This window comes from Lepidochelys kempii, chromosome 23 (genome assembly GCF_965140265.1).
Source record: "Lepidochelys kempii isolate rLepKem1 chromosome 23, rLepKem1.hap2, whole genome shotgun sequence".
Taxonomy (NCBI): Eukaryota; Metazoa; Chordata; order Testudines; family Cheloniidae; genus Lepidochelys; species Lepidochelys kempii.
Window position 1 is genome coordinate 15,268,101 of NC_133278.1, and position 23,417 is coordinate 15,291,517.

General features: G+C 63.2%; 2 protein-coding genes across 2 annotated transcripts in view; both read right to left on the reverse strand.

The window, feature by feature from the left end:
* IQSEC2 (IQ motif and Sec7 domain ArfGEF 2) overlaps window positions 1–1,863 on the reverse strand; it is a 45,901-nt gene extending 44,038 nt beyond the window's left edge. The window contains 1 exon segment of the mRNA XM_073321511.1: window positions 832–1,863. Coding sequence (XP_073177612.1) covers window positions 832–1,622 — 791 coding nt within the window. The 5' untranslated portion in view covers window positions 1,623–1,863.
* Window positions 1,864–4,666: 2,803 nt separating this feature from the next.
* Window positions 4,667–23,098, reverse strand: SMC1A (structural maintenance of chromosomes 1A). Its single transcript, XM_073321563.1, is given in 26 exon segments — window positions 4,667–5,207; window positions 5,481–5,591; window positions 5,828–5,897; window positions 6,154–6,305; window positions 6,596–6,750; window positions 7,153–7,309; window positions 7,755–7,865; window positions 8,058–8,211; window positions 8,598–8,743; window positions 8,999–9,140; window positions 9,317–9,423; window positions 10,071–10,187; window positions 10,568–10,705; window positions 10,968–11,114; window positions 12,379–12,558; window positions 13,586–13,771; window positions 14,472–14,679; window positions 15,134–15,204; window positions 15,479–15,619; window positions 15,998–16,256; window positions 18,596–18,834; window positions 19,713–19,916; window positions 20,033–20,145; window positions 20,237–20,273; window positions 20,275–20,426; window positions 22,849–23,098. Coding segments are annotated over 26 exon segments (3,690 nt in total). The 5' UTR covers window positions 22,958–23,098; the 3' UTR covers window positions 4,667–5,123.
* Window positions 23,099–23,417: the final 319 nt, after the last annotated feature.

Genomic DNA, 23,417 nt, shown 5'->3' on the forward strand with positions numbered 1-23,417 from the left:
AGAGAGAAGGCTCTAGAAGGCACTGTTTCTTGGCGCTTCTGGATCCTAGCTCTGGAACCCCTTCTTCTAGATTTCAGGAGGCCAGGCTCCAGAATCCCTTGCCTTTAGACAGGGAGAACCCCTTGCTTCTAGACACACCAGGGGCAGCTCTACAGCCCCTGCTGCTACAAGGCTCAGGGAAGACCCTAGAAAGCTACTGGATGGGAAGCGGGACAGGTACCAGGGAAATAGAGAGGGAGAGGTGGGGATCTATGGGAAAGGGGAGGGATCTATTCTGGAGCAGGGTGGAGAGGGGGCTAGAAGAAAGCAGAGGAGGATCTAGAGTAGGTTGGGAGGAGATGAGGAGGGAGAGACGGGGCAGATGACTCTTGCAATAGTGGGGAAAGTAGAGGTATCTAGAGCAGAGGGAGAAGGATCCAGGGATCTAGAGCAGGGAGCCTGGATCTAGACAGGGCAACCTAGCCAGAACAGGGAACCAGGCCACAGGCAGAGGGCTCTAGAACAGGGGTCAGAGCAGAGATCCAGAGGGACCCAGAGCCGTGTGAATCCAGGATCTACAACAGGGAAGAGAGGGATCCAGAGCAGGACTCCTAGAGCATGGGAGACTGATCCACAGCAGATATCCCGAGTGGTCTAGAGCAGGGTGGCTCCAGGACCTAGCACAGGGGGGAAGAGAGATCTAGGGCAGGATCCAGAGCAGGGGGAGGTGGATCTACAGCAGAAACAGGAGAAAAGAGGCCCAAGGATCCCGAGCAAAGCAGAGATCCAGGCCTGGGGACCGCATGGGATCTAGACCGGGGCAGGTTCTAGAGCAGGGGCGCAGCTCCTTACTTTCTCTGCAGGGTGGTGGCGGGGCTGGTGCTGGGGCTGGTGCTGTGGCCCCCGCCGGCTCCGGGACTGGAACTCCGGGACACGCCCCGGCTCAGCGGGCCCCGCTCCCGCTCCCGGGGCGGGCGAGGGTACTCCCGCTCCTTGTCTCGGTTCTGGTGGGGGCCGCTCCGCTCCCGGACGGAGCCGCTGTCCCGGTGCAGCTGGCATTGGTCTCGGTAGTGGCTGTCCCGGTTCTGGTAGGGCCCCTCGCGGTTCCCGGGGTGCGGCTCTCGCTCCTTGTCCCGGTTCTGGAACGGCCCGTCCCCGCGCTTCTGGTACTGCCCTTCCCGATCGGACCGGTTCTGGTACTGCCCTTCCCAGTTCTGGAACTGCCCGTCCCGCTCCGTCCGGCCCTGGAACTGCCCGTCCCGCTCCGGCCGGCCCTGGTACTGCCCGTCCCGCTCCGGCCGGCCCTGGTACTGCCCGTCCCGCTCCGGCCGGCCCTGGAACTGCCCGTCCCGCTCCGGCCGGCCCTGGAACTGCCCGTCCCGCTCCGGCCGGCCCTGGTACTCCCGGCCCGGGTGCTGGTGGTATGGCCCCTCCCTCTCCCGACTGGGCTGCTCCCGGTTCTCCTCGCGCAGGTCCCGGTTCTCCTGGGTCAGCTGCTCCAGCTGTCCCTCCAGCTCCTCGATCCGGCGCCGCTGGGTCTCCAGCAGCTTCTGCTGGCTCTCGATGATGTTGTTGAGCTCCAGCAGGTACTCCACGGCCCGGTTCGGGCTGTCGGCCCCGGGCGCCCCCGGTCCCCCCTCCATGGAGAGGGACGCCCGCAGGAGGCTGCGCCCGGAGCCGTGCGCCCTGCGCCCCGCAATGATGGAGAGGGACGGGGCGGGGGGGTCCTCGACCCGCCCCGCTCTGCCTCTCCCCCCGGGCCGGCCGCAGGGGGCTGCAGGGTCCCGGCCGCCGCCGGAGCCTTGCGGGGAGCCCCGGGGGGAGGGGCCTTTTGCGGGGGGGGCCGCCCCGGCTGCTGCCTCCGCCGAGCGCCGGCAACCGGAGCGCCCGCCCGCCCGCCCGCCGCAGCGCTCAGCCCACTGCGCACTGCCGGCGCGGCGCGCCGCCCTGCGAGCCCCGGCGAGCCCGAGCCCCGCGGGGGGGGGGGGGAGCCCCGAGCTGGCCGAGCCCGTGGGGGGGCGAGCCTGAGAGTGCTGAGACCACCCCTGGGGGGCAAGCCCCGAGCCAGCTGAGCTTGAGGGGGGTGGGGAGGCTGAGGCGAGCCGGGGGGCGAGCCTGGTGGGGGGGGCAGGGTCCCTGAGACCAGCCCTGGGGGGCAAGCCCCGAGCCAGCTGAGCCTGGGAGGTGGGGAGCCGGAGGGGAGCCAGTGGGCGAGCGAGCCTGGGGGGAAGCCCTGAGCCCTGCCTGGGGGGGGCGGGGGGAGACTGAGACAAGCCTGGGAGAGGGGGGACACTGAGCCGAGCTTGCGGGGGCTGATTCAGGGGGGAGCCCCAAGTTGAGATGGGAGGTGGTGGGGTGGAGCTGAGCCAGGAGGAGGGCTGAGCTGGGGGGATCCCTAGCTGAGCCTGGGGGCAGGCAGGGGCTGATCTAAGCGGGGAGCCCCAAACCCAGCCTGGTGGGGCAAAGCCCAAGGAGAGGGGCCTGGGCCTACAGCTGGGGGTCAGGGGGCTGCCCTGGCTGTGGAGCCCCAGCCTGTGGGGTGTCCCCTGCTCCTGGGGTAAGTCGTCGGCCCAGCCCTACAGGGCTCATGGATCAGGGCTGGCCAGAGAGGGGACAGGCCTCGGGGTCTGAGCCGGGGAGAAGGGATCAAATCGGTCACCCTGGCGTACCCGGCTTCTCCCTGCTTAGATAATGGGTGAATCCCACTGCCATAGCGTGCGTGCGGGGCAGGCTGGAGAGGGGAAACTGAGGCATGGGCCCCAAAACAAGAGGCAGGGTGTAGTCCTAGCTCCCAGCCCCCCCTGCTCTAAACCCCTGGCCCCCACTCCCCTCCCAGAGCCCAGGAGAGAACCCAGGAGTCCTGACACTCCTTCCAGTTTGTTCTCTTACAGATGTTGGGCATCCCAGGCCTGGGTCCTGGCGGGGCTCGGAGGGGTGACCCAGGCCCCAGGGGGAGAGAGGTGAAGACCAGGCCGGATGGAAGAGCAGCCAGGCCCCTGGGGACTGTTTAATTAATTAGCCCAGGTTAATACATCAGTCTCCTATTTCTAATGTACATACCACAGCTGCTCAGCAGAGTCCCTTCCTCAGCGCCGGGGAACAGCCCTACACAACACCCTGCAGAAAGGGCTCGCCCGGTGCCGAGATGCAGCCACCTCTGAATCGGGACAGCTGGGGAACCGCTGCACATAACGTGGCCCGGAGCGGGCTCACCCGGCCCAGAGATGCAGCCACTTCTGGGGTGGGGAACAGCCACACGTAACACCCCACAGGGATGGCTCTGCTGGTACGGAGATGCAGCCACTTCTGGTTTCCAGGGGAGAGTGTTCCCTGCCAGTGAGTGTGTTGGGGGGGAGGGGGGGTTGGCAGCCATTTTCAGCCCCCACCCTCACCCCACACGCATCAGGGCCTGGTAGCCTATAATCACCACCAGCGGCAGGGGGTGGTATGTGAGGGGTGGGGATATGACACCAGGGCTAGCCTCCCCCACCCCAGACTCATCCCATGCACAGGAAACTGAGGCACAAACACAGAAGGTGAATGTGCCCCTATGGATTGCAGGCAAAATGAAGAGTCCTGGCTCCCAGCCCCCCGCCCCCCCCAGCTCTAACCCACCAGCCCCCCCTCCCCTCCCAGAACTGGGGAGAGAACCCAGGAGTCCTGGCTCCAAGCCCCCCCAGTTCTAACCCACCAGGCCCCCCTCCCCTCCCAGAGCCAGGGAGAGAACCCAGGAGTCCTGGCTCCCAGCCCCTCACACACACATCCCAGGATCAGGGTGGGAGTGGCTGATGGGAAAAATAAGTTCAAAGGTTATGCCCACCCCCACGTATACCCTCCCCGCCCCCCAGCCAATAAGCGTCTGCTTGGGCCCCGTTACCACAGAAACAAAATGCAAATAATGTTACTGCTAATTAGGGTTTTAACAGTTACCTGCAGAGGGAGGGCTCGCCCGATGCAGCCACCTCTGGGGCAGGGCAGCCGGGGAAGAGACCCACATACCACCACCCGAGGCTGGCTTGCTGAGCACTTCTGGGGCTTCTCTCGGGGGACACCCCGATTGCCCCACATACTCCTACCCCTCGCAGCTCAGCATGACGATAATTGACTCCAATCCACTCTCCTGTTTCAGGGCGCCAGGCGGTTGCCTGGAGGGGTCAGGCAGGTTATTTGCTCCGTGTCCCCCCCAGGCTGCCCTGGCACCCGGACAGCGGGCGGGGGGCTCTGAGCCGCTCCAGGGCACCGGTAGGGGAAGGTCAGAGGAGCAGGGAGCTGGCAGCACCTGGCCGGTCTCACCTGATTTCCTGCCACCGCCCAGATCTAGACCAGGGTTGGCACTTTCTGGTACCCCTGTGCCACGCCTGGCCCACAGCTCCGGGCCCCGAGGGCTGATGGCTCTGGTCTCAGCCAAGGGGGGGGGGGAATCAGACCCACAGGCCCAGCCTCCCCCCTATCTTCCTAACAGACCCCAGTATCCCTCCACGTCAGATCAGCCCCCCCATTTTGGCCACCTCCCCTCACAGGCCCCTGGCTCGTATCTGGGGCCCCATCCCAGGGCACGTGCCACCCTGGCAGGGAGCGGCAGGGGGATACACACACACAGCAGCAGGTCTGATCCCTTCCAGCAGGGGGCGCATGTATACACAACCCCCCACCCCCACCCCAAAGATTGACCTACTAGCCATCCAGGGAAGAGGAAAATCTGGTTTATTTTGTTGCAGAAAGACACATTCCACACACACACACAAACACACACACACAGAGAGAGACAGGACTCGAAAAGCAACAGCCCGGTGATCCCTTCGCCACCCTGCCCTGCCCCCTCCCCCCAACTTCTCCCCTAATTCCAGCCCTCCCGGGGCTAAAACTTCCAAGCCTGATTCCCCGGGGGCTGGTTTTAAAAAGCAAGTTAAATAGCATGATTCTAAAAAGAGCATCGGAGGGGTGCGGGGAATTGAGGGGCCCCCCCGGGATAAAACCGCTACCCCCAGTATTGTGGGAGACAGGTAGCCCCCACCTTAGAGACGGGGGGGTTAACAGGCCCCCTCGGACTGCACTGGCAGAGGCAATGAAATGGTTAAAAATAAATGGGGATGGGGGTTTAACCCATCACATCCCCCCACCCCCCATGGCAGCGTCCGGCCGTCTTATTGCTCATTGGGGTTCGGGTTGGCATCGGGGTACTTGGTGAGGTCAAAGGTCAACACTTTGCTGATCACGCAGTCCCCTTGCTGTGGAGAGAGGGAGGAAAAGGGGGGGTCAAAGATGGATCAAAGGGGGGTCACTTCCCCCCACTCCTCCCTACTGAATCTGTGCCCCCCCCACTTCAGGCAGGGCCTGTGGTCCGTGCCGCCCCACCCCAATGCCCTGCCCTCCCCCAATCCCTGTGCCCCTGAAAACAGGCACCCCGACAGCCAAGCCTCCTGGGCCTCACCCCCGAGGGCTGGATGGATCGGACAGGGCCCCAGCCCCCAGCAGAGAAGTGGGAGGCATCCCCCCCGTACCTCGGGGTAGACCCCGATCAGGCTCTCGGCCTTGGTGTAGAATTCCTCCTTCAACGAGATGACGATAGCCTGGAAGTTGCAGGTGGACTGCTCTTTGATGTAGTTGGCCACCTGTGGGGGGCAATGGGGGGTTAGTGGGGGGTCCCCTAAAACCCCCAGCCCACCCCCTCCCCCAGACCTTCCCCCCAAACCCTCTAAGCTATGGGGGCGGGTCAACGGGGCACCCCCTTCATGACCGCCTCCCCCAAACCACTTCCCTTTCCTCTACCCGCCTTCCCCCCAGCTTCCCGCCCATCACATGGCCCATGGAGGCCCCTCACTGTTGCCCCCCTGCCAGCCCCACACACCTTCCCGATATTGGTGTTGTCCAGCGCAGCGTCGATTTCATCCAGCACGAAGAAGGGGGCGGGTTTGTAGCTGGGCAGGGAGCAGAGATGAGGGGGTGACGGGGAGTTTGCCAATGACCCTGCCCAACAGCCCCCTGCTCTCAACCACTGTACCCCACTCCCCTTCCTAGAGCAGGAGAGAGAACCCAGGAGTCTGGCTCCCACCCCCTTCCCCCCCCCCGGCTCTAACCACTAGATTCCACTCCCCTCCCAGAGCCAGAGAGAGAACCCAGGAGTCCTGGCTCCCAGCCCCCGTGCTCTAACCCACTGGGCCCCAGCGTCCCTACCTGTGGATAGCAAACAGAAGGGCTAAGGCTGCTACAGTTTTCTCCCCTCCGGACAGGTTGTCCATGGGCCGGAACCGCTTGCCAGGGGCCACGCAGTTGTAATTAATTCCATCCAAGTACGGCTCTTCGGGGTTCTCCGGGCCCAGGAACGCCTACAGAGGGGATGGGAAGGGCAGTAAGGGGGTGGGGCCCGAATGAGGGGCAGCCTCTAGCCCCAGCATCCCCACTTTCAGATTAAAATCATACTAAAGTCTCTAGCCCTTATGACTGGGGAGAAAAGCTCAAAAGGCAACGGAGCCTGAGTCTGCCGAGAGCCTGAGCCCATCGCTCGCAGAGGTGTGAGCTGCCACATGCATCTCAATGGGGATTAACTCCCAACCCAATGTGGGGTGTGGGTGGAGTCACAGAGGGTACCAGATGGGGCGGGGGGCACAGAGCTCACCTGGGCGCTGCTGTTCCGCGACAGAGCCTTGTAGATCTCATCGATGTTCGTGGCCACGGACTCGAAGCAGGCGTTGAACCGGTCAAATCGCTCCTTCTTGATCTGCTCAAATGCCTGCTTGGCCTTCTTGGCGCGCTTCCGGGCCGCCTCAAACTCTGCGGGGTGGGGTGGGGGTGGTGAGCAGGAACCCAGGTGTCCGGGCTCCCACCCCCCTTCTCTAACCTACCAGATCCTGCCCCCCTCCCAGAGCTGGGGAGAGAACCCAGGAGTCATAGAATCATAGAATATCAGGGTTGGAAGGGACCTCAGGAGGTCATCTAGTCCAACCCCCTGCTCAAAGCAGGACCAATCCCCAGTTTTTGCCCCAGATCCCTAAATGGCCCCCTCAAGGATTGAACTCACAACCTGGGTTTAGCAGGCCAATGCTCAAACCACTGAGCTATCCCTCCCCCCAGGAGTCCTGGCTCCCAGCCCCCCCACTCTAACCCCCTAGACCCCACTCCCCTCCCAGAGCCAGGGCGAGAACCCAGGAGTCCTGGGACCCAGGCGGCCGGTACCGTCGGAGGTCTCCTGGAACTTGTCCCGGACGCTCTCCAGCTTCTCCATGGCCTTCATGTTGGGGGCGGCGATGCGCTGGAGGACGCTCTGCTGCTCATTCAGCTTCTGCTGCAGCTGGTTCATCTCCTGCTTGATCTCGTCTTCCGCCTGGGCATCCTGGGGGCGGGGCAGAAAGGGGGGTGGAGCCAGCCACACTCATGCCCCGCCCACCGCCCTCCATGGGCCCATCCAGCCCTTTATCTCGCCTTCCCCCGGATCCATCTCCCGGGCCTCAGAGGCTGGTGCAAATCGACAGTGGGGTGGCCTGGAGGGAGGAGACTTGAGAACCCTCATCCATTTTTACATCAAGCGATTGTCTCCATGGAAACCCTTGCTGGCAGAGGAACCCTCTTCCCCCCCGCCCAGTGGCAGGGAGTCCCGCAAGGTCGCTGTGGCGGGATCTCCAGTGGCGGGGAGTCCCGCAGGGGAATCCCGGCAAGGTCGCTGTGGCGGGATCCCTAGTGGCTGGGAGTCCCGCAGGCTGCTGCCCACGGGAGTCCCACCCCCAGGCCCTGTGCGCCGGGATCTCCAGTGGCGGGGAGTCCCGCAGGCTGCTGCCTACCTTGAGGTCCTCGGACAGGTCGCTGTAGTCGATCTCGATCAGGGCCTCCCGGGCGTACATGTTGGAGGTGCGTTGGGAGCTGCTGACGGGCTCCTCGCCGTGCGCCCCACCCTGGGGGGAGACGGAGGTGAGGGGAACGTGAGCGAAGGAGGGAACGGGAAGCACAGAGCCCTCCCCCTCACTGCCCCATAATGCCACTCCACTCCCCGCTTCCCGTAGCGCCACGCCCCCCCATTCCTCCAGCCCCCATTTGTGCCCCCGCTGCCCCCCCGCATCACAGCCAGTCCCCCTCCCTTCCCCCACCTCCTCCTGGCTGATGTCGTCCATGGTGCCCTTGGAGAGGGGCAGTTTGATGTCCTGCATCTTGCAGGCCTGCAGCAGGTTGTGGCGGTCGCTACGCTTCTGCTCCAGCTTCGTCTCGATGGCCGTCACCTCCTTCTGCAGGTGGGTCATTTCCCTGCGGGGAGGGGGAGCGGGCCCGGGGTCACTGGCTGGCCCCGCCTCCACTGGCCCCGCCCCCTTCCCCACTGGGGGTCTATCATTCACTGGCCCTGCCCACTCTCCCAGCCCCACCCCCACTGCACCTGAGTCAGTGGCCCCGCCTCCAATGGAGAGCTACCATGGACTGGCCCCACCCCAAGGAAGCTAGATCACTCACTGGCCCCGCCTCCAGTGGGCATCTACCATACACAGGCCCCACCCCACAATGGGCCCAGGTCACTCACTGGCCCTGCCTCCAATGGAGAACTACCAATGCAGTGGTCCCACCCACTCCACCACACCCACATGGGGCAGGGCCAAGTGGAGACTGGCTCCCTGGCCCCACCCCCGGCTGTCACTCACTTGTTGGCCCCGCCCAACTTCTTGCGGATCTCCTCCATCTCGTGGTTCTTGTCGTTGACCTCGGATTTCTTGGCCAAGTGCTGGTTCTTCAGGTCCTGCAGCTGGGCCATGGTCTCGTCGATGATCTTCATGTGACGCTGCTCCTCCTGCACGGGGGAGGGCGGAGTGAGCCCCGCCCACCAGGACCAGAGCCCCGCCCACAATGCTCCTGGGGGAACAAGCCCCACCCACCACTGCCCATATGGCTCCTCTTGGACAGGGGGAGGAGGAAAGAGCCCCCCTTCACACCACACCCCAACACTGCTCTTCCGGGGTAGCTGGAGAGGGAGCCCCACCCTTCAACGCAGCACCCCCATGCCCATCCCCCCCTCACCACCTCCGCCCCCCCCCTTGCCCGGTACCTTCTTGAGCTTCTCGATCTCGGCCTCATCCTTCTTGACGGTCTGCTCCCACATGTGCACCTTCTCCTGGTCCTCCTTCAGCTGGTTCTTCTCAAAATCCAGCTGGATCCCCAGCCGCGTCTTCTGGTTCTCAAACTCCAGCCTGGGGGCCGGGGGGGGGGGAAGAGTCAGAGTGCAGGGTTCTCCTGTCCCCGTCCTCTCTAGGGGGCGCCGGCTCCCATCCGGCCACAGGGCAGGGACTGGCTGGTTCAGGGGGTAGGGAATGGGGCCTGGGGCCTGACCCCTCTAGGGGCCGCCAGCTCCCATCCGGGCCGGTACCTTTTCTTGGCAATCTCGTTCTGCCGCTTCACTTTCTCCTCCTCGAACTCCCGGATGTTCCTCACCCCGATCTCCCGGCAGAACTCCTCGAACACCTCGTCCTCCACCTGCCGGCGGGGGTGGGGGATGTTGCTGTTAGACCCTGGCTGGGGGGTGCCCCTTCCCTGGCCCCATTGGACAGACCCAATTCTGGGTCCCGAGCTACCAACCTGGCATCACCCAGGAACTTCGAACACCCCGCACAGCAAACTGATCTCCCCTCCCTTTCAGCAGCAAAACACCAGCAGGAGCAGAGCCACAGACTACAACCCCCAGGATGCAGCATGGGAGTGCAGCAGGGCAATGCCACGGGGACTACACCCCCCACAATGCACTGCAGCAGGGCAATGCCACGGGGACTACACCCCCCACAATGCACTGCAGCAAGAGAGAGCAAGGGACCAATGTTATTTCGACTACATCCTCCACAATGCATTGCTGCAGAGCAATGCCACATGGACTACACCCCCCACAATGCATTGCAACAGCTTATCCTCAAACTACATGCCCCCCTATAATTACCACACCAGGCCACCTGGCAGAGTGTAACCCCCACAATGCATTGCAGCAGGGGACAGGCCTAAGCAATGCCACAATGTCTATCCCCCACAACGCACTGCTTCCAGGACACGATGCAGACTACATCCCCCACAATGCACCACTTCCAGCATGCAGCAGACTATGCCCCCCCACGGCCAGCATGCCTCAGGCTTACCTGGTTCATCTTCTCCTTGAGGTCCTTCATCTCCCGCTCCCGGCTCTGGATGATTCGCTTGATGTCGTTGATGCGGGGCCCAAAGTTGGCCAGTTCACTCTCCAGCTTCGACTTCTCCTGCGCGGGAGGGTGTGGGGGGTGTGAGATGGGGGGCAGAATACCCAGCTGGGGAAGCAGCCTACCTTCCCCCCCATCGGCCATTTCCAGATCCCCTTACCCTAGCAGGCCCCCCAACCCTATCCCCACCCGACCGCAGCAGGCTCACAGCAGCCCCAATCTTGTCCCCCCACACCCCAGCAGGCCCCGCATAATCCCCCAAGACTTTTTACAGCCCCAATCCCCACCTGGGGAACATCTGTCCTGGAGACCCCGCCAATGCCACCTCCCAGAAACAGGTGTCTGGGGGCAGAGACTCCACAGTCCATTTAGCCAGCCCCCCTCCAAAGAACGGCCAAGTCGATAGCAGTAGCCCAGGGGCAGTCGCTTTACCGCCGTACCTGGAGGTTCAGGGCGAGGTGACGGGTCTTGGTCTGTTCCAAGTCGCTCTGGGAGTATTTCAGGCGCATCTGCAGCCCGTGGGCTTGGGATTGTACCTGCCGCAGCTCAGCCTCTTTGCGCTTGGCCTTCATTTGCTCCTAAAAGAGAGGATTTTAACAACAGCCTGATGGCTCACCCGCTGCTGAGATGCAGCCACCTCTAGGGCAGAGCAGCTGGGGAACAGCCGCACATAACGCCGCATGGAGACGGCTCACCCGGCACTGAAATGCAGTCACCTCTGGAGCGGGGCAGCTGGGGAACAGCTGCACATACTGCCACACAACGCAGAGCTGCCTAGCTCCCAGCACTGCCTGCCAGGAGAGAGCCCCCATACTGGATCCAATCCCCAGCCTCCCTCACCTTTAACTCCTCTGTCAGCCTCTCCTTTTTCTCCTTCAATTTATCCACGGCCTTCTCGTCCCAGCGCCGGGCCTTGGCCTTCAGGTCGCTGGCGCCTCCGGAGATCACCCCCGACTTCTGGAACAGGGTGCCGTCCAGGGCGACCGTCTGCAGGGGTGAGAGCACGGCAGGTCAGGGCACGGCTCCTGCGATGCACCGGGCACGGCCTGCCGCAGCCGGGGCGAGGTTCAGGGATATCGTCTAGACGGCCTGGAAAGGGGCTGCAGCGAACTAGGGACACCGGGGCTAGATGAAATGACCATCAGGTGGGCAGAAAAAAACTGTCCTCAAAGACTACGGGTCGCTGTCAAACTGGGAGGGCGCATCCAGCTCCCGAGGGGCTTGGTCCTGGGGCCGGTGCGATTCGACATTGTCACGGACGATTCGAGCGAATGTGTGGAGAGCGGGCTTATGAAATCTGCGGCTGAGCCAAGAGGGTCGCCAGCCTTTCGGAGGGCGGATTAGAGCCGGGGTCTGAATTCAGCAAGATGGCAGGGAGCCAGGACGCCTGGATTCTCTCTCCAGCTCTGGGAAGGAAGTGGGGGTCTAGTGGGTTAGAGTCTGGCGGGTGGGGGTGGGAATCAGGATTTCTGGGTTCAGTGTCCTGGGTCCAGCTCGGGGCACCGCACGTGGGAGCGGGTCCGGGGAAGGGCGACAAAGATGATCCGAGGTTTTGCAAACCCGACCTAGGGGGAAGAGGCTGTGACATGGGGCGTGTTAGTCTGGAGAGCGTGGGGGGTCCTGGGGGCTGATAACAGGCTTCAGAGCCGCGAAGGGCTGCAGGAAAGCGGCCAGGATCAGCTGTTTGCTGCGCCCACTGATGGCAGGACGAGAAGCCACGGGCTTTATCTGCAGCAGGGGAGACTGAGGCTGGCAAGCAGGAAAAGCTTCCCCGTTCGACGGGGAGCCAAGCGCCGGAATCGGTTCCCAAGGGGGATGTGGAAGCCCTGTCATGGGAGGGGGTTGGGCAAACCCCTGCTTGGGTGGCCTAGGCTGACTCGGGCCCGACTCGGTGCCGGGGGGCAGACGGGACACCCTGTCGAGATCCCCTCCAGGCTCAGTTCTAGTATTCTGCCATGTGGCTCCGGCCCCTGCAACGCACCAGGGTGGGGAAGAAAGCCAGGGGGGCTGGGAACCCAGACTCCTGGGTTCTGTCCCTGGCTCTGAGGGAGTGGTATCTAGTGGTTAGAATAAGGGGCTGGGAGTCCAGACTCCTGGATTCTCCCCCCAGCTCTGGGAAGCAAGTAGAAGGGGCCTAGTGGTTTGGGGGCGGGGCTGGAAGCCAGGATACCTGGGTTCTCTCCCGAGCTCTGAGAGGGAAGTGGGGGTGTTTAGTCGGTTGGGAGGCAGGACGCCTGGGTTCCCAGCTCACCTTGTGCCTCTGGTGGCCCCCGAAGGCGATACGCCGGGCGTCCTCCACGTTGTCACACACCAGGGCATTCCCGCAGGCGTACTGCAGGGCCTTCTTGATGTGGGGCGGCTCATAGCGGATCACGTCGATCACCAGTTTGGCCCCCTTCAGCTCCCGCAGCTTCTCGTCCGTGGGCTTCACCTGCGGGGGGGAGGGGGAGAGATCGCAGGAGATCCCCGGTGCAGTGGGGGGGGGGGGTGATCACAGAGCCAGTGGGGAGAGGAGGAGACAAGCACGTGGGGAGGGGCAGGGGGGGGGAGCGCCAGCCAGGGACCCCTTGCTACCAACTGGCAGAGCCCCTGGGAAACACGCGGCCAGCTAACACTCCCGGGGTCACCCATCAGCACTGGAAATTAGGCACCCCCTGGCAGTGAGTTCCCCAGGTTGACTGTGCGTTGAGTGAAGGAATATGTTAGCTCGTTTGATTTAAACCTGCTGCCTGTTAATTTCAGCGGGTGATCCCTGGTCCTTGTGTTACGTGAAGGGGTGAATGACACGTTGTCCACGCCAGTCACGAGTTTAGAGCCCTGTCATATCCCCCCTCAGTCGTCTCTTTCCTAAGCTGAACAGTCCCGATCTCTGTAATCGCTCCTCAGATGCGAACGGTTCCAGACCCCCAATTGTTTCCGTTGCCTTTCTCTGTACTTTGCCCCAATTCTAATATAGGTTTCGAGAGACGGGGCGCCCAGATCTGCCCACAGCATTCAAGGCACCATGGATTTACACAGCGGCATGGTGATATTTTCGGTCTTATTCCCCATCCCCATCCTATATCCAAGCGCCGTGGGGCTTTTGGGACGGCGGCCGCGCACACAGAGCAGGTGTCGGCCCAGAACTACCCAGGACGAAATCGATGCCGACGGAGTAAAACCGCAGCCTATTTACGAAGGAAAGACAAAGGCTCGGGTGGGTACGTCCCAGGCTGCGAAGAGCCAGGCCGTGAGCGGTCTCGTGAAAGGGAGCCCCAAGTGCTGGAGGGGTCTGGGGGGAGCTGGCACGGGCTGGGCGTGGATCTGAAGGGGAGTCGGGGGGCTGGCATGGGTTGCTTTGCGGGGAGCATATCACAGAGGGGCCAGGCACTCGGGGGTCAGCGTGTGCCTATCGCTGACGGGGGCCGAGAGGGCAGGCGGCGGGGGAGCTGCAGGTGGGGAGGGGAAGGGGGGCTCACCTCCAGGTAGTCCAGGGGGAGAAAGGTCTCCGGCTCACCCCGCTGCTCCTTGATGTACTGGATGCAGTCCCGGCCCGTCTTCTCCGAGTCCACAATGATGGCGTCCATGTTCTTGCCCAGCACCTTGGTGACAGCAATCTGGTATTTCTTCTGTGTGGGCTGGCAGAGGTCGATGAGCCGCCCGTACTGTGTGGGGGGACGAGGGAGGGACAGGGGGTGAGCGGGGCAGGGACCCCCCACTCCCTGCTGGTCCAGAGACCCCCCATCCAAGAGCCCCTTCCCAGAGACCCGCCCCCCAAATCCATCTCATTTCAGAGACCCCCTCACCCCTCCTGATCGAGACCCCCAAATCTCACAGCCTCTTTCCAGCAACCCCCAAAATCTCTCCTGTCCCAGAGATCCCCCACCCCTCCTGTTCCAGACCCCTCCAATCTCCCAGTTCCTTCTCAGAGACCCCCAAAATCCCTCCTGTGCCAGAGACCCCCCAAATCTCAGTCCCTTCCCAGCCTCCTAAAAATCACTCACCCCAAAGAGTCCCCCACCTCTCCTGTTTCAGACATGCCCCCAAGTCCCTCCTATTCCCAAGACTCTCCCCCAACTCCCTCCCATGCCAGAGACACCCCCCCATTCCCAGACACTGCTGCAATCCCTCCTGTCCCAGAGCCCCCCCCCCCCTCCTGTTCCAGAGACCCCCAATGCCCCCATGAGCTCCCCAACCAATGGGAGACCCCAGCAAGCCAACAGTCCCCTCCCAGTTGCCCCTCTCCCCCCAAAATTACAGAGCCAGAGACCCCCCCCCGCCACCTCTCTCCCCCAGGCACCTGGCCCCACCCCCCATGCGCCAGGGGAGCCAGCCCCCCATAGATCGCCTCCCCCCGCCACGCACCACGGAGCCGGGATAGAGGCGCTTGATGCTCTCCATGATCTCGGCCTTGCGCTGCTGGCGGCTGTTCTCCTGGCGGTCGATGCGGGCATCGCCCAGCTGCTCCATCACCTGGTTCAGCTCCTTGTTGATTTCGTCAATGCGCCGCTTGGCCAGCTCCACCTCCTCAGTCAGCTCCCCCTCCAGCTTCTTCTGCTCCTCCAGCGACTGCCTGCGGGGGGCGCCGGCGACTGCTCAGGGGACCGCGCCTCCCTGCCCGGGGAGGAAGCCCCCTGCTCCCCCCAGTACCCCCTGCCTGGGAAGAGTGTCCCCATCTCCCCCAAGTACCTGCTGCACGGGGACAGCGCCCCCTGTTGCCCCCAGTACCCATTGCCCTGGGAGAGTACCTCCTGCCAAGCCCCCCACTCCACCCATTACTCATTGCCCGGGGACCGCGCCCCCTGCTGAGCCACCCACCTTGCTCCATGCAGCAAGTGCCCCCCCGTACCCACTGCCAGGGGACAGCACCCCCTGCCAACCCAGCCCCCGCAGCACACTGCCCCCCCAGTACCCACTGCCATGGGAACACCCCCCGCCGAGCCCCCTGGTCCTGATTGCCAGGGGAGAGCGCCCCCTGCTCAGCCCCCGGAGATAGCGCCCCCTAGTGCCAGCAGGGCGGGGCGTACTTGCTGGTAGCGATGTACTCCTCCAGCTTCTCAATCCGCTTCTGATTCTCCTCTATCTCCGCAGCTTCTGACTCTGAGATAGCGCGTGGAGGAGACACAGCGTGAGGTGGATGGACAGACGGACGGCTGCGCCGTAGACGGGGGCAGGGTGGGTTGCAGGGCCTGCTTCCGAGCCCAGGGCTTAGACATCAGGAAGGAGCTCATTAGCCTCTGGGCTCGTGAGGGCTGCACCGAGAGGGAGGAGCTGAAATGGGCGACAGGGGCGGGCGGCGTGGGGAGCATGCCCAGGGGATCCCGGCAGTGCGGGGAGAGAAAATTGGGGAAGGATCCTAGGTCCGGTCTCACCTCGGTCTCCACTTTCTTCCTCTCCTCCAGGTCCAGCCGGTCCTGATCTGCTTTCTGGTCCCGGTTAAATTTCTCCAGCTCCTGGGCCAGTGTGGCAGCTCTTTTACTGGCCTCTTCCTTTAGCCGGTGATATTTCTTCACCTGCAAGGGGGAAGAGAACAGGACAGCAACAGCATCAAATCTCAGCTGCAGAACGACACTGCACGGGGAGGGGTCGCTTGGCACTGAGATGCAGCCACCTCTGGGGTGGGAGAACTGGGGAGCTGCAATGCCACACACCAATTTAGGACAGGAAATGAAAGAAAATCCTGTCTGTAACTGAAACTGCAGCTGGCTCATTCTGGGGGGGGCAGAATAGGATCCCCAAGGTCAGAATTGACCCAGATGCCGGGGTTCACACTCCAACGCCTCAGAAAAAGGATCTTAATAAATACAATGGTTCAGGGCACCATTCCTAGGCAATCTCTGGCAGCCTAGCCCCCCGCCCCGCTCCCTGCAGCCCAGCACCCCACCCTGTACCTGGTTCTCTTCCAGGGTGAGGTCTCGCCCCTGGCTCTGGCTCTCCTCCTCCATGCGCTCCTCAAACTCCTGCCGAGCCTTCTCCACCGACAGCATCTCCTTCTCCAGCTCGTCCATGTCGCCTTTGCGCTTCTTGTACTGCTTCTGGGCATTCTGCAGGGACTTCTTGGCTGCCTCCAGCTTCTTGATCTTGTGAGAGGTGTTCTCCTTGGCCTTGATGTACTGAGGCCGCTTCTGGTTCAGCTCGGAGTCCTTCTCCCTGGGAAGTGGGGGGGACCATGGGTTACAGATCCCCACCCGGCTCTAGGCTGTGCCTGTAGGATCCTAGGACATCCAACTTGGACAGCCCACCTGCTCCATTCTAGATTACAGCGCTTCTAAGGTGCATTTTTATGCCATCTAGACAACCCAACCTAGACAGCGTCAGCTTGATTGTGCTAAATCATGTTTCTAGATCATACGTAATGTTCTAGGACACCCAACCTAGTCAGTGTCACCTACCTCATGCTAAATCACCACATTTCTAGCTCATACGTGATGTTCTAGAACAGGCAACCTAGACAGCGTCACGTTCTTTGCTCTGAATCACCGTGTCTACGCCATACATACATAATGTTCTAGGCCACCCAACCTAGACATTGTCATCTGCCAGACCTGTGTATCACTGTGTTCTAGACCATACACCTGTAGTGTTATAGGCCACCCAGCCTAGCCACTATGACCCTGCCTCATTCTAAATCACTGTTTCCAGAGTTACATTCATATAATTCAAGGCCACCCAACCTAGACAGTGTGACCTGCTCCATTCTAGATCACCTCATTCTGGAGCAGTGGTTCACAACCTGTGGCTCGCTTCCAGCCCAATCAGCACACAGCTGCATGCCCATGTGAAATCCTCAGGGCCATACAGATAGTATATATAGTGTGTGAATGCAGCCCACATAACACAAAGAGAGCTTGCATATGCGACCCACAATGCTAAATAGCTTGAGAACCACTGTTTTAGATAGTATATTCATACTACTGTAAACCATCCTACCCAGACAAGTATGCTCTAGATCACCTGAGATGTTCTAGATCAACATTTCTGGAATCTATATCCATCCCGTTTCTAAGCCACCCACCTAGACAGCATCACCTGGCCTATTCTACACCCCATTTTCTAGGATACCAGAGTGGCATTCCAGGCCATGCAATGCAGACAATGTCATCAGCCTGATTCTAGAGTGCGCATCCAAAATGATGTAGACCACCCACTCCAGACAGTGTTACCTGCCACATTATACATTACCTTGTTCTAGAGCATATGACCATACTGTTTCAAGTCACCCAATTTATAGTTCACCCACATTCCTGCACCATCGGCTCCTGTTCTAGATCAGCCATGATTCTAGAGGGGACCACGCCCGCTGTCATTCTAGAACAAGCCCCATTCCACACTATTCCACCACCAGTCCCATTCCAGAGAAACCTCCATATACCACACCCATTCTAAACTATACTAATGTGGAGCTAGACTGACCTAACCTCGACCAACCACCCCTTGTTCTAGACCACGCTACTGAGATCAGAATCACCACTCTACTAAATTTAATCACCTCCTTCCAGCCCAGGACATGTTCTAAACCTAACTCCATTCTAGAATGTAATGCGACCCTGCTGGCTTCAGCCAACCTTACTCAAACCATACTGCTGCCCCGTACTTTGGTTCAAGACCTAACTCAGTTCTAGACCATCCTTCCAAACCATCCCTCTTAAGACTATACAGCCGCTCTCAGCTCTAGACCCAGTTCCTTTTAGACTGCACCCAAGATGCCCAAGACTATATCAGTATCCCCTCATTCAGATTGGGCTCTTTACCAAACCACAGCACATGCATCGGTCCTGCCCCCCACTCCTTTTCTAGAATCTTACCTCCAGTTCTACAGTGCAGCCCTATCCCCGCTCTCCTGGTTCTAGTGCCCCACAGCGGTTCTAGAGTATAGCCCACACCTACTCATGTTCTGCCATCTAGCTCCCATTCGAGAGTAAGACTCTGCCTGTAGTGTAATGTCCCATTCTAGAGCAAAGCCTTCACACTGTTCTAGTGCAACCCATAATTTTACAGCACAGCTGCCCCCCGATGAAGCGAGCTGTAGCTCACGAAAGCTTACGCTCAAATAAATTGGTTAGTCTCTAAGGTGCCACAAGTCCTCCTTTTCTTTTTGCGAATACAGACTAACACGGCTGCTACTCTGAAACCCCTTTCTAGTACAACCCCAGGTTCTAGAGTGCTGCGCGTACCCACTCATGCTCTAGAACAAGACCCAGCTGCAGTGTCCTCCATCTCATCCTAATGTGCTAGACCATGCTCTAGACCAAGAAGGGGGAGGGCCATTCTAGAGCTCACAAGAGCTAGAGCCCTTCTCCTGTTCTAGAGTGCGCAGTGACCTGATCTAGAAACTTTAGTCCTATTCTGCAGTGCACTGGTCCAGATTGTCTTCATACTCCAGTTCTAGGTCATAACAGCACCCTCTTGCTCCAGTGTCTTCCAGCCCCACTCTGGAGCACGGTCCCCTCCCGTTCTAGCACCCAAGTTTTACAGCATGCTGCCCTCACTTGATCTCCTTCTCGATCTGCTGCTGCTCCCTCATCATTTTGCCCAGCTCCTTCTTCTTGTCCTTGAGCTCATCCTCCACCTTGTCCATGCGCTTCTTGTCCTTGTCGATCTCCTTGTTCTTGGATCCCAGCTCCTTGTTGAGCTTCTCGATCTCGGCCTCGTTGTGGTACAGCTTGAAGAGCTGCAGCTGGACCTGGGCCCGCACCACCTCGTCCTTCAGCCGCTGGTACCGGTCCGCCTGCCCAAGTCATGTGTGCAGTAAACACCAGGTCAGGGGAGATTCCCACCCCACCACCACCTCCTCCTCTTCTGCCCTGGCCCATTGGAAACCTCGCCATACCTCCTCCTCCTTCTGCCCCCCAACCACCCCTGCAGATACCACCCTACTCCCTGCAGATACCTCTGACGCAGGCCAGTCAAGGGATCCCACTCCACCCTCTACCCCACCCTGATATCCTGCCCCACGCATTAGGGATAATGCCCCACCCTTTACTGCCTCCAGAAATCCTGTCTCCCCCCTTCCTCCCAAGACATTCCTCCTTCTCTGTCCCGCTGAGGGAACCCCACTCCAGCTCCAACCCCACCTGAAGATCCCACCTCCCGCTCCTCCTGCTGCCCCTGCCCTTCTAGATTCCCCTCCCTACCCCAGCCCCTGCCCCACCTTCTTCTTGTGTGCGCAGCCTCATCCGCCCGCCCCCTCATACACTAGGGCTCCCCACAGGCTCCAGAAACTGTGTCCAGCCCCCTACTCCCCATGCCCTCCAAATCCCAGACAGATCCACCGCCCATTAGAACCCTCTCACAACCCCCACTCCCCACCTGCTCCCACCTGACCCCCAAGTCCCACCCAGCCCCCAAACTCCCGTCCACTAGAACCCCCCTGCGCCCCAAGGACTCATCCAATACCTCCCAGATGCCCCACCTGCTAAAGCCCAGCCATCCCTGAAAACACGTCACAACCCTTAGAGACACCACCCCAGCCCCTATATCGCTGTCCCACAGCCCCTACCCCCACTAACCGCTCAGAAAGACTATCTCCTCCTGCCTCCCACACACCCAGAGATTCCACCCCACCTCGTTCTTCCCCGCCCCACGGGCCCAGTGAGCCCCCCCCACCTCCTCCTTCTCCTGTTTGGCCTCCTTGCGCTCAGCCGCGATGTTCTTCTTGCGGTGGTAGTTAAACTGCGTGTCCTCCTCGGCTTTCACCATCTCCTTCTTGCGCTTGTCGTACTCCTGGGCCAGCTCCCCTGAGCGGCTGATCTCCTCGAACAGCGCCGTGCGCTCCTTGGGGTTCTTCATGGCGATCGACTCCACCGCCCCCTGCGGAGAGTGGGCCAGGGCTGGGTCAAGCTCACAGACCCAGCCCGGTCTCTATCCTTTCCCCCCTCCTCCCCAGCCTGGATGGCCCCACAAGCCGTGCACCCCCTGCCCCTCACCTGGAAGACGAGAAAGTTCCTGGCTTTGATGAGGATCCCCAGCTTCTCCAGCTCCTCGCTGTACTCGCTCAGCTGCACCACTTTGTTATTGATCTTGTATTCTGACGAGCCCCTGCAAGGGATGGCGGGGTCAGTCCCAGCAGCGCCAGGGGCAAGCCCCCCACGGCCCAGCCCCTGCTCCCCAGCGCCCCCCCCGGGTCTCACCCACGATGACACGGGCGAAGGTGCGGTCCTCGGCCCCCGTCCTCGGAGTACACCATGCTGACGAAGGCCCGGTTGGCGGCCGGCTTGCCCACGGGCGCCCCGTGGATCAGGTCCCGCAGCGTCTTCACCCGCAGGTTGCTCGTCTTCTCGCCCAGCACAAAGCTGATGGCGTCCATGAGGTTTGACTTGCCTGGGAGAAAAGGGGGCGGGGGTCTCAGCGCCCTGGGGCGGGGCTGGCGGGGGTGTCTCAGCGCCCTGGGGTGGGGCGGGGCGGGGGCTGGGCTGGGGTCTCAGCGCCCTGGGGCGGGGCGGGGGGCGGGGCTGGGGTCTCAGCGCCCTGGGGCGGGGCGTGGGGGCGGGGCTGGGGTCTCAGCGCCCCGGGGCGGGGCGGGGGCGGGGCGGGGGTCTCAGCGCCCCGGGGCGGGGCGGGGCTGGGCGGGGGGGTCTGTCTCAGCGCCCTGGGGCGGGGCGGGGGGCGGGGCTGGGGGGGGTCTCAGCACCCCGGGGCTGGGCTGGGCGGGGGGGTCTGTCTCAGCGCCCTGGGGCGGGGCGGGGCTGGGGGGGGGGTCTGTCTCAGCGCCCTGGGGCGGGGCGGGGCTGGGCGGGGGGGTCTGTCTCAGCGCCCTGGGGCTGGGCAGGGGGGGGTCTGTCTCAGCGCCCTGGGGCGGGGCTGGGCTGGGCCGGGGGGGGGGGGGTCTGTCTCAGCACCCTGGGGCAGGGCAGGGCAGGGCAGGGCTGGGCTGGGCTGGGCGGGGGGGGTCTGTCTCAGCGCCCTGGGGGCGGGGCAGGGGGGGTCTGTCTCAGCGCCCTGGCGGGGGCTGGGCTGGGCCGGGGGGGGGTCTGTCTCAGCACCCTGGGGCGGGGCAGGGCAGGGCTGGGGCGGGGGGGGTCTGTCTCAGCACTCTGAGATAGCGCGTGGCAGGGCTGGGCGGGGGGGGGTCTGTCTCAGCGCCCTGGGCGGCGGGGCTGGGCCGGGGGGGGGGGGGGTCTGTCTCAGCACCCTGGGGCGGGGCGAGGGCAGGGCAGGGGCTGGGCGGGGGGGGGTCTGTCTCAGCGCCCTGGGGCGGGGCTGGGCCGGGGGGGGGGGGGGGTCTGTCTCAGCGCCCCTGGGGCGGGGCGGGGCAGGGCTGGGCGGGGGGGGGGTCTGTCTCAGCGCCCTGGGGCGGGGCTGGGCCGGGGGGGGGGGTCTGTCTCAGCGCCCTGGGGCGGGGCAGGGCTGGGCGGGGGGGTCTGTCTCAGCGCCCTGGGGCGGGGCGGGGCTGGGCTGGGCCGGGGGGTGGGGTCTGTCTCAGCGCCCTGGGGCGGGGGCAGGGCAGGGCAGGGCTGGGCGGGGGGGGTCTGTCTCAGCGCCCTGGGGCGGGGCTGGGCGGGGCTGGCTGGGCTTGGGCGGGGGGGGGTCTGTCTCAGCGCCCTGGGGCGGGGCAGGGCGGGGCTGGGCGGGGGGGGGGGGTGGTCTGTCTCAGCACCCTGGGGCGGGGCTGGGCTGGGCGGGGGGGGGGTCTGTCTCAGCACCCTGGGGCGGGGCAGGGCGGGGCTGGGCGGGGGGGGGTCTGTCTCAGCGCCCTGGGGGCGGGGCAGGGCGGGGCTGGGCGGGGGGGGGGTCTGTCTCAGCACCCTGGGGCGGGGCAGGGCGGGGCTGGGCGGGGGGGGGTCTGTCTCAGCGCCCTGGGGCGGGGCTGGGCCGGGGGGGGGGGGGTCTGTCTCAGCGCCCTGGGGCGGGGCTGGGCCCGGGGGGGGGGGTCTGTCTCAGCGCCCTGGGGCGGGGCAGGGCGGGGCTGGGCGGGGGCGGGGCAGGGCGGGGCTGGCGGGGGGGGGGTCTGTCTCAGCACCCTGGGGCGGGGCAGGGCGGGGCTGGGCTGGGCTGGGCGGGGGGGGGGGGGGGGACCTGGACTGTACCACGTGCCTTTCAGGGAGGGTTTGTCCTCAGGACTAAGCGACCCCTCCCAAGGGGGGTGTTGGTCAACGGCCCGCACCATCCCCCCTCCCCCACACGGGGGTGGTTTCCATGGACTGTACCATTCCTCGCTGGGGAGTCCATGGATTGCGCTGCCCCCCACTAGCAGCCCCTCCACCACAGGGACATGGCGCCCATGGACTGCCCCATCCCACCTCTGTCCCTCGCATGCGGGGGGCGGGAACAGTCCCACGGCCTGAACCATCCCCCACGGTGGAAGGAGGGTCCCGCGGGCCGTGCCACCTCTCGTAAAGAGGGGAGATTTCCGTGGACCGCACCAGCGGGTCTTCCGTGGGCCGTACCACACACACCCCGTTTGGGGGGGGGGGCTGGCTTCCAGTGGGCCGTACCACCCGGCCAGTGGGGAGGGGGGTTCCACGGGCCGTACCACAGACACCCGTGGGGGGGGGCTTCCGTGGGCCGTACCACCCCGCCAGTGGGGAGGGGGGTTCTGTGGGGACGGGGGTTCCACGGCGTACCACAGACACCCCGTGGGGGGGCTTCCGTGGGCCATACCACCCCGCCAGTGGGGAGGGGGGGTTCCGCGGGCCGTCCCACTTTCGTGAAGAGGGGGGTTCCGTAGGCCATACCAAAGACCCCAGCGGGGAGGGGGCTCCCGTGGGGCGGGGGGAGACGCGGGCCGCACCACCCCACTTACCGGAGCCGTTGGGCCCGATGATGGCCGTGAACCTCCGGAAGGGCCCGATGATTTGCCGCCCCTTGTAAGACTTGAAGTTCTCGATCTCGATCAGCTTCAGGAACCCCATGGCTGGGGGGCTGCGGGGGGGGGGAGGGAGGGCTACGGCGGCCCGCGCCGGACACGGGGCCCGCGAGCGGTCGGGCGGGAATCGCGGCTCGGCCACAGCCACCCCCCCTCCTCCCGGAGCCGCCAGCAGAGCAAATCTCGCGAGAGTTCAGGTAGGAGGGGCTAAGGTGGGCCCGTTTGCAGAGAGCGCGCGGCTCCTTTCCGTCACCAGGCCGCGATTCAGAACGAGATTTGCATAGCAGCGTCACGCCTCCTGGGGCAATTTGCATATAGGGTCCCGCTCCCGGCGTTTTCTCCGCGCTGATAGGGCCGCGCCTCAGAGCCTGATTGCATATCGTGACCGCCCTCTGCGCTCCCCGCCCCGCTGATAGGCCCGACTCCGTCATTTCCATAAAGGGGCGGTTGGATGGCACCAAGTGGGAAGGGGGAAAGGGAATGGGCTGTCCCGTTACCAGGGAGAC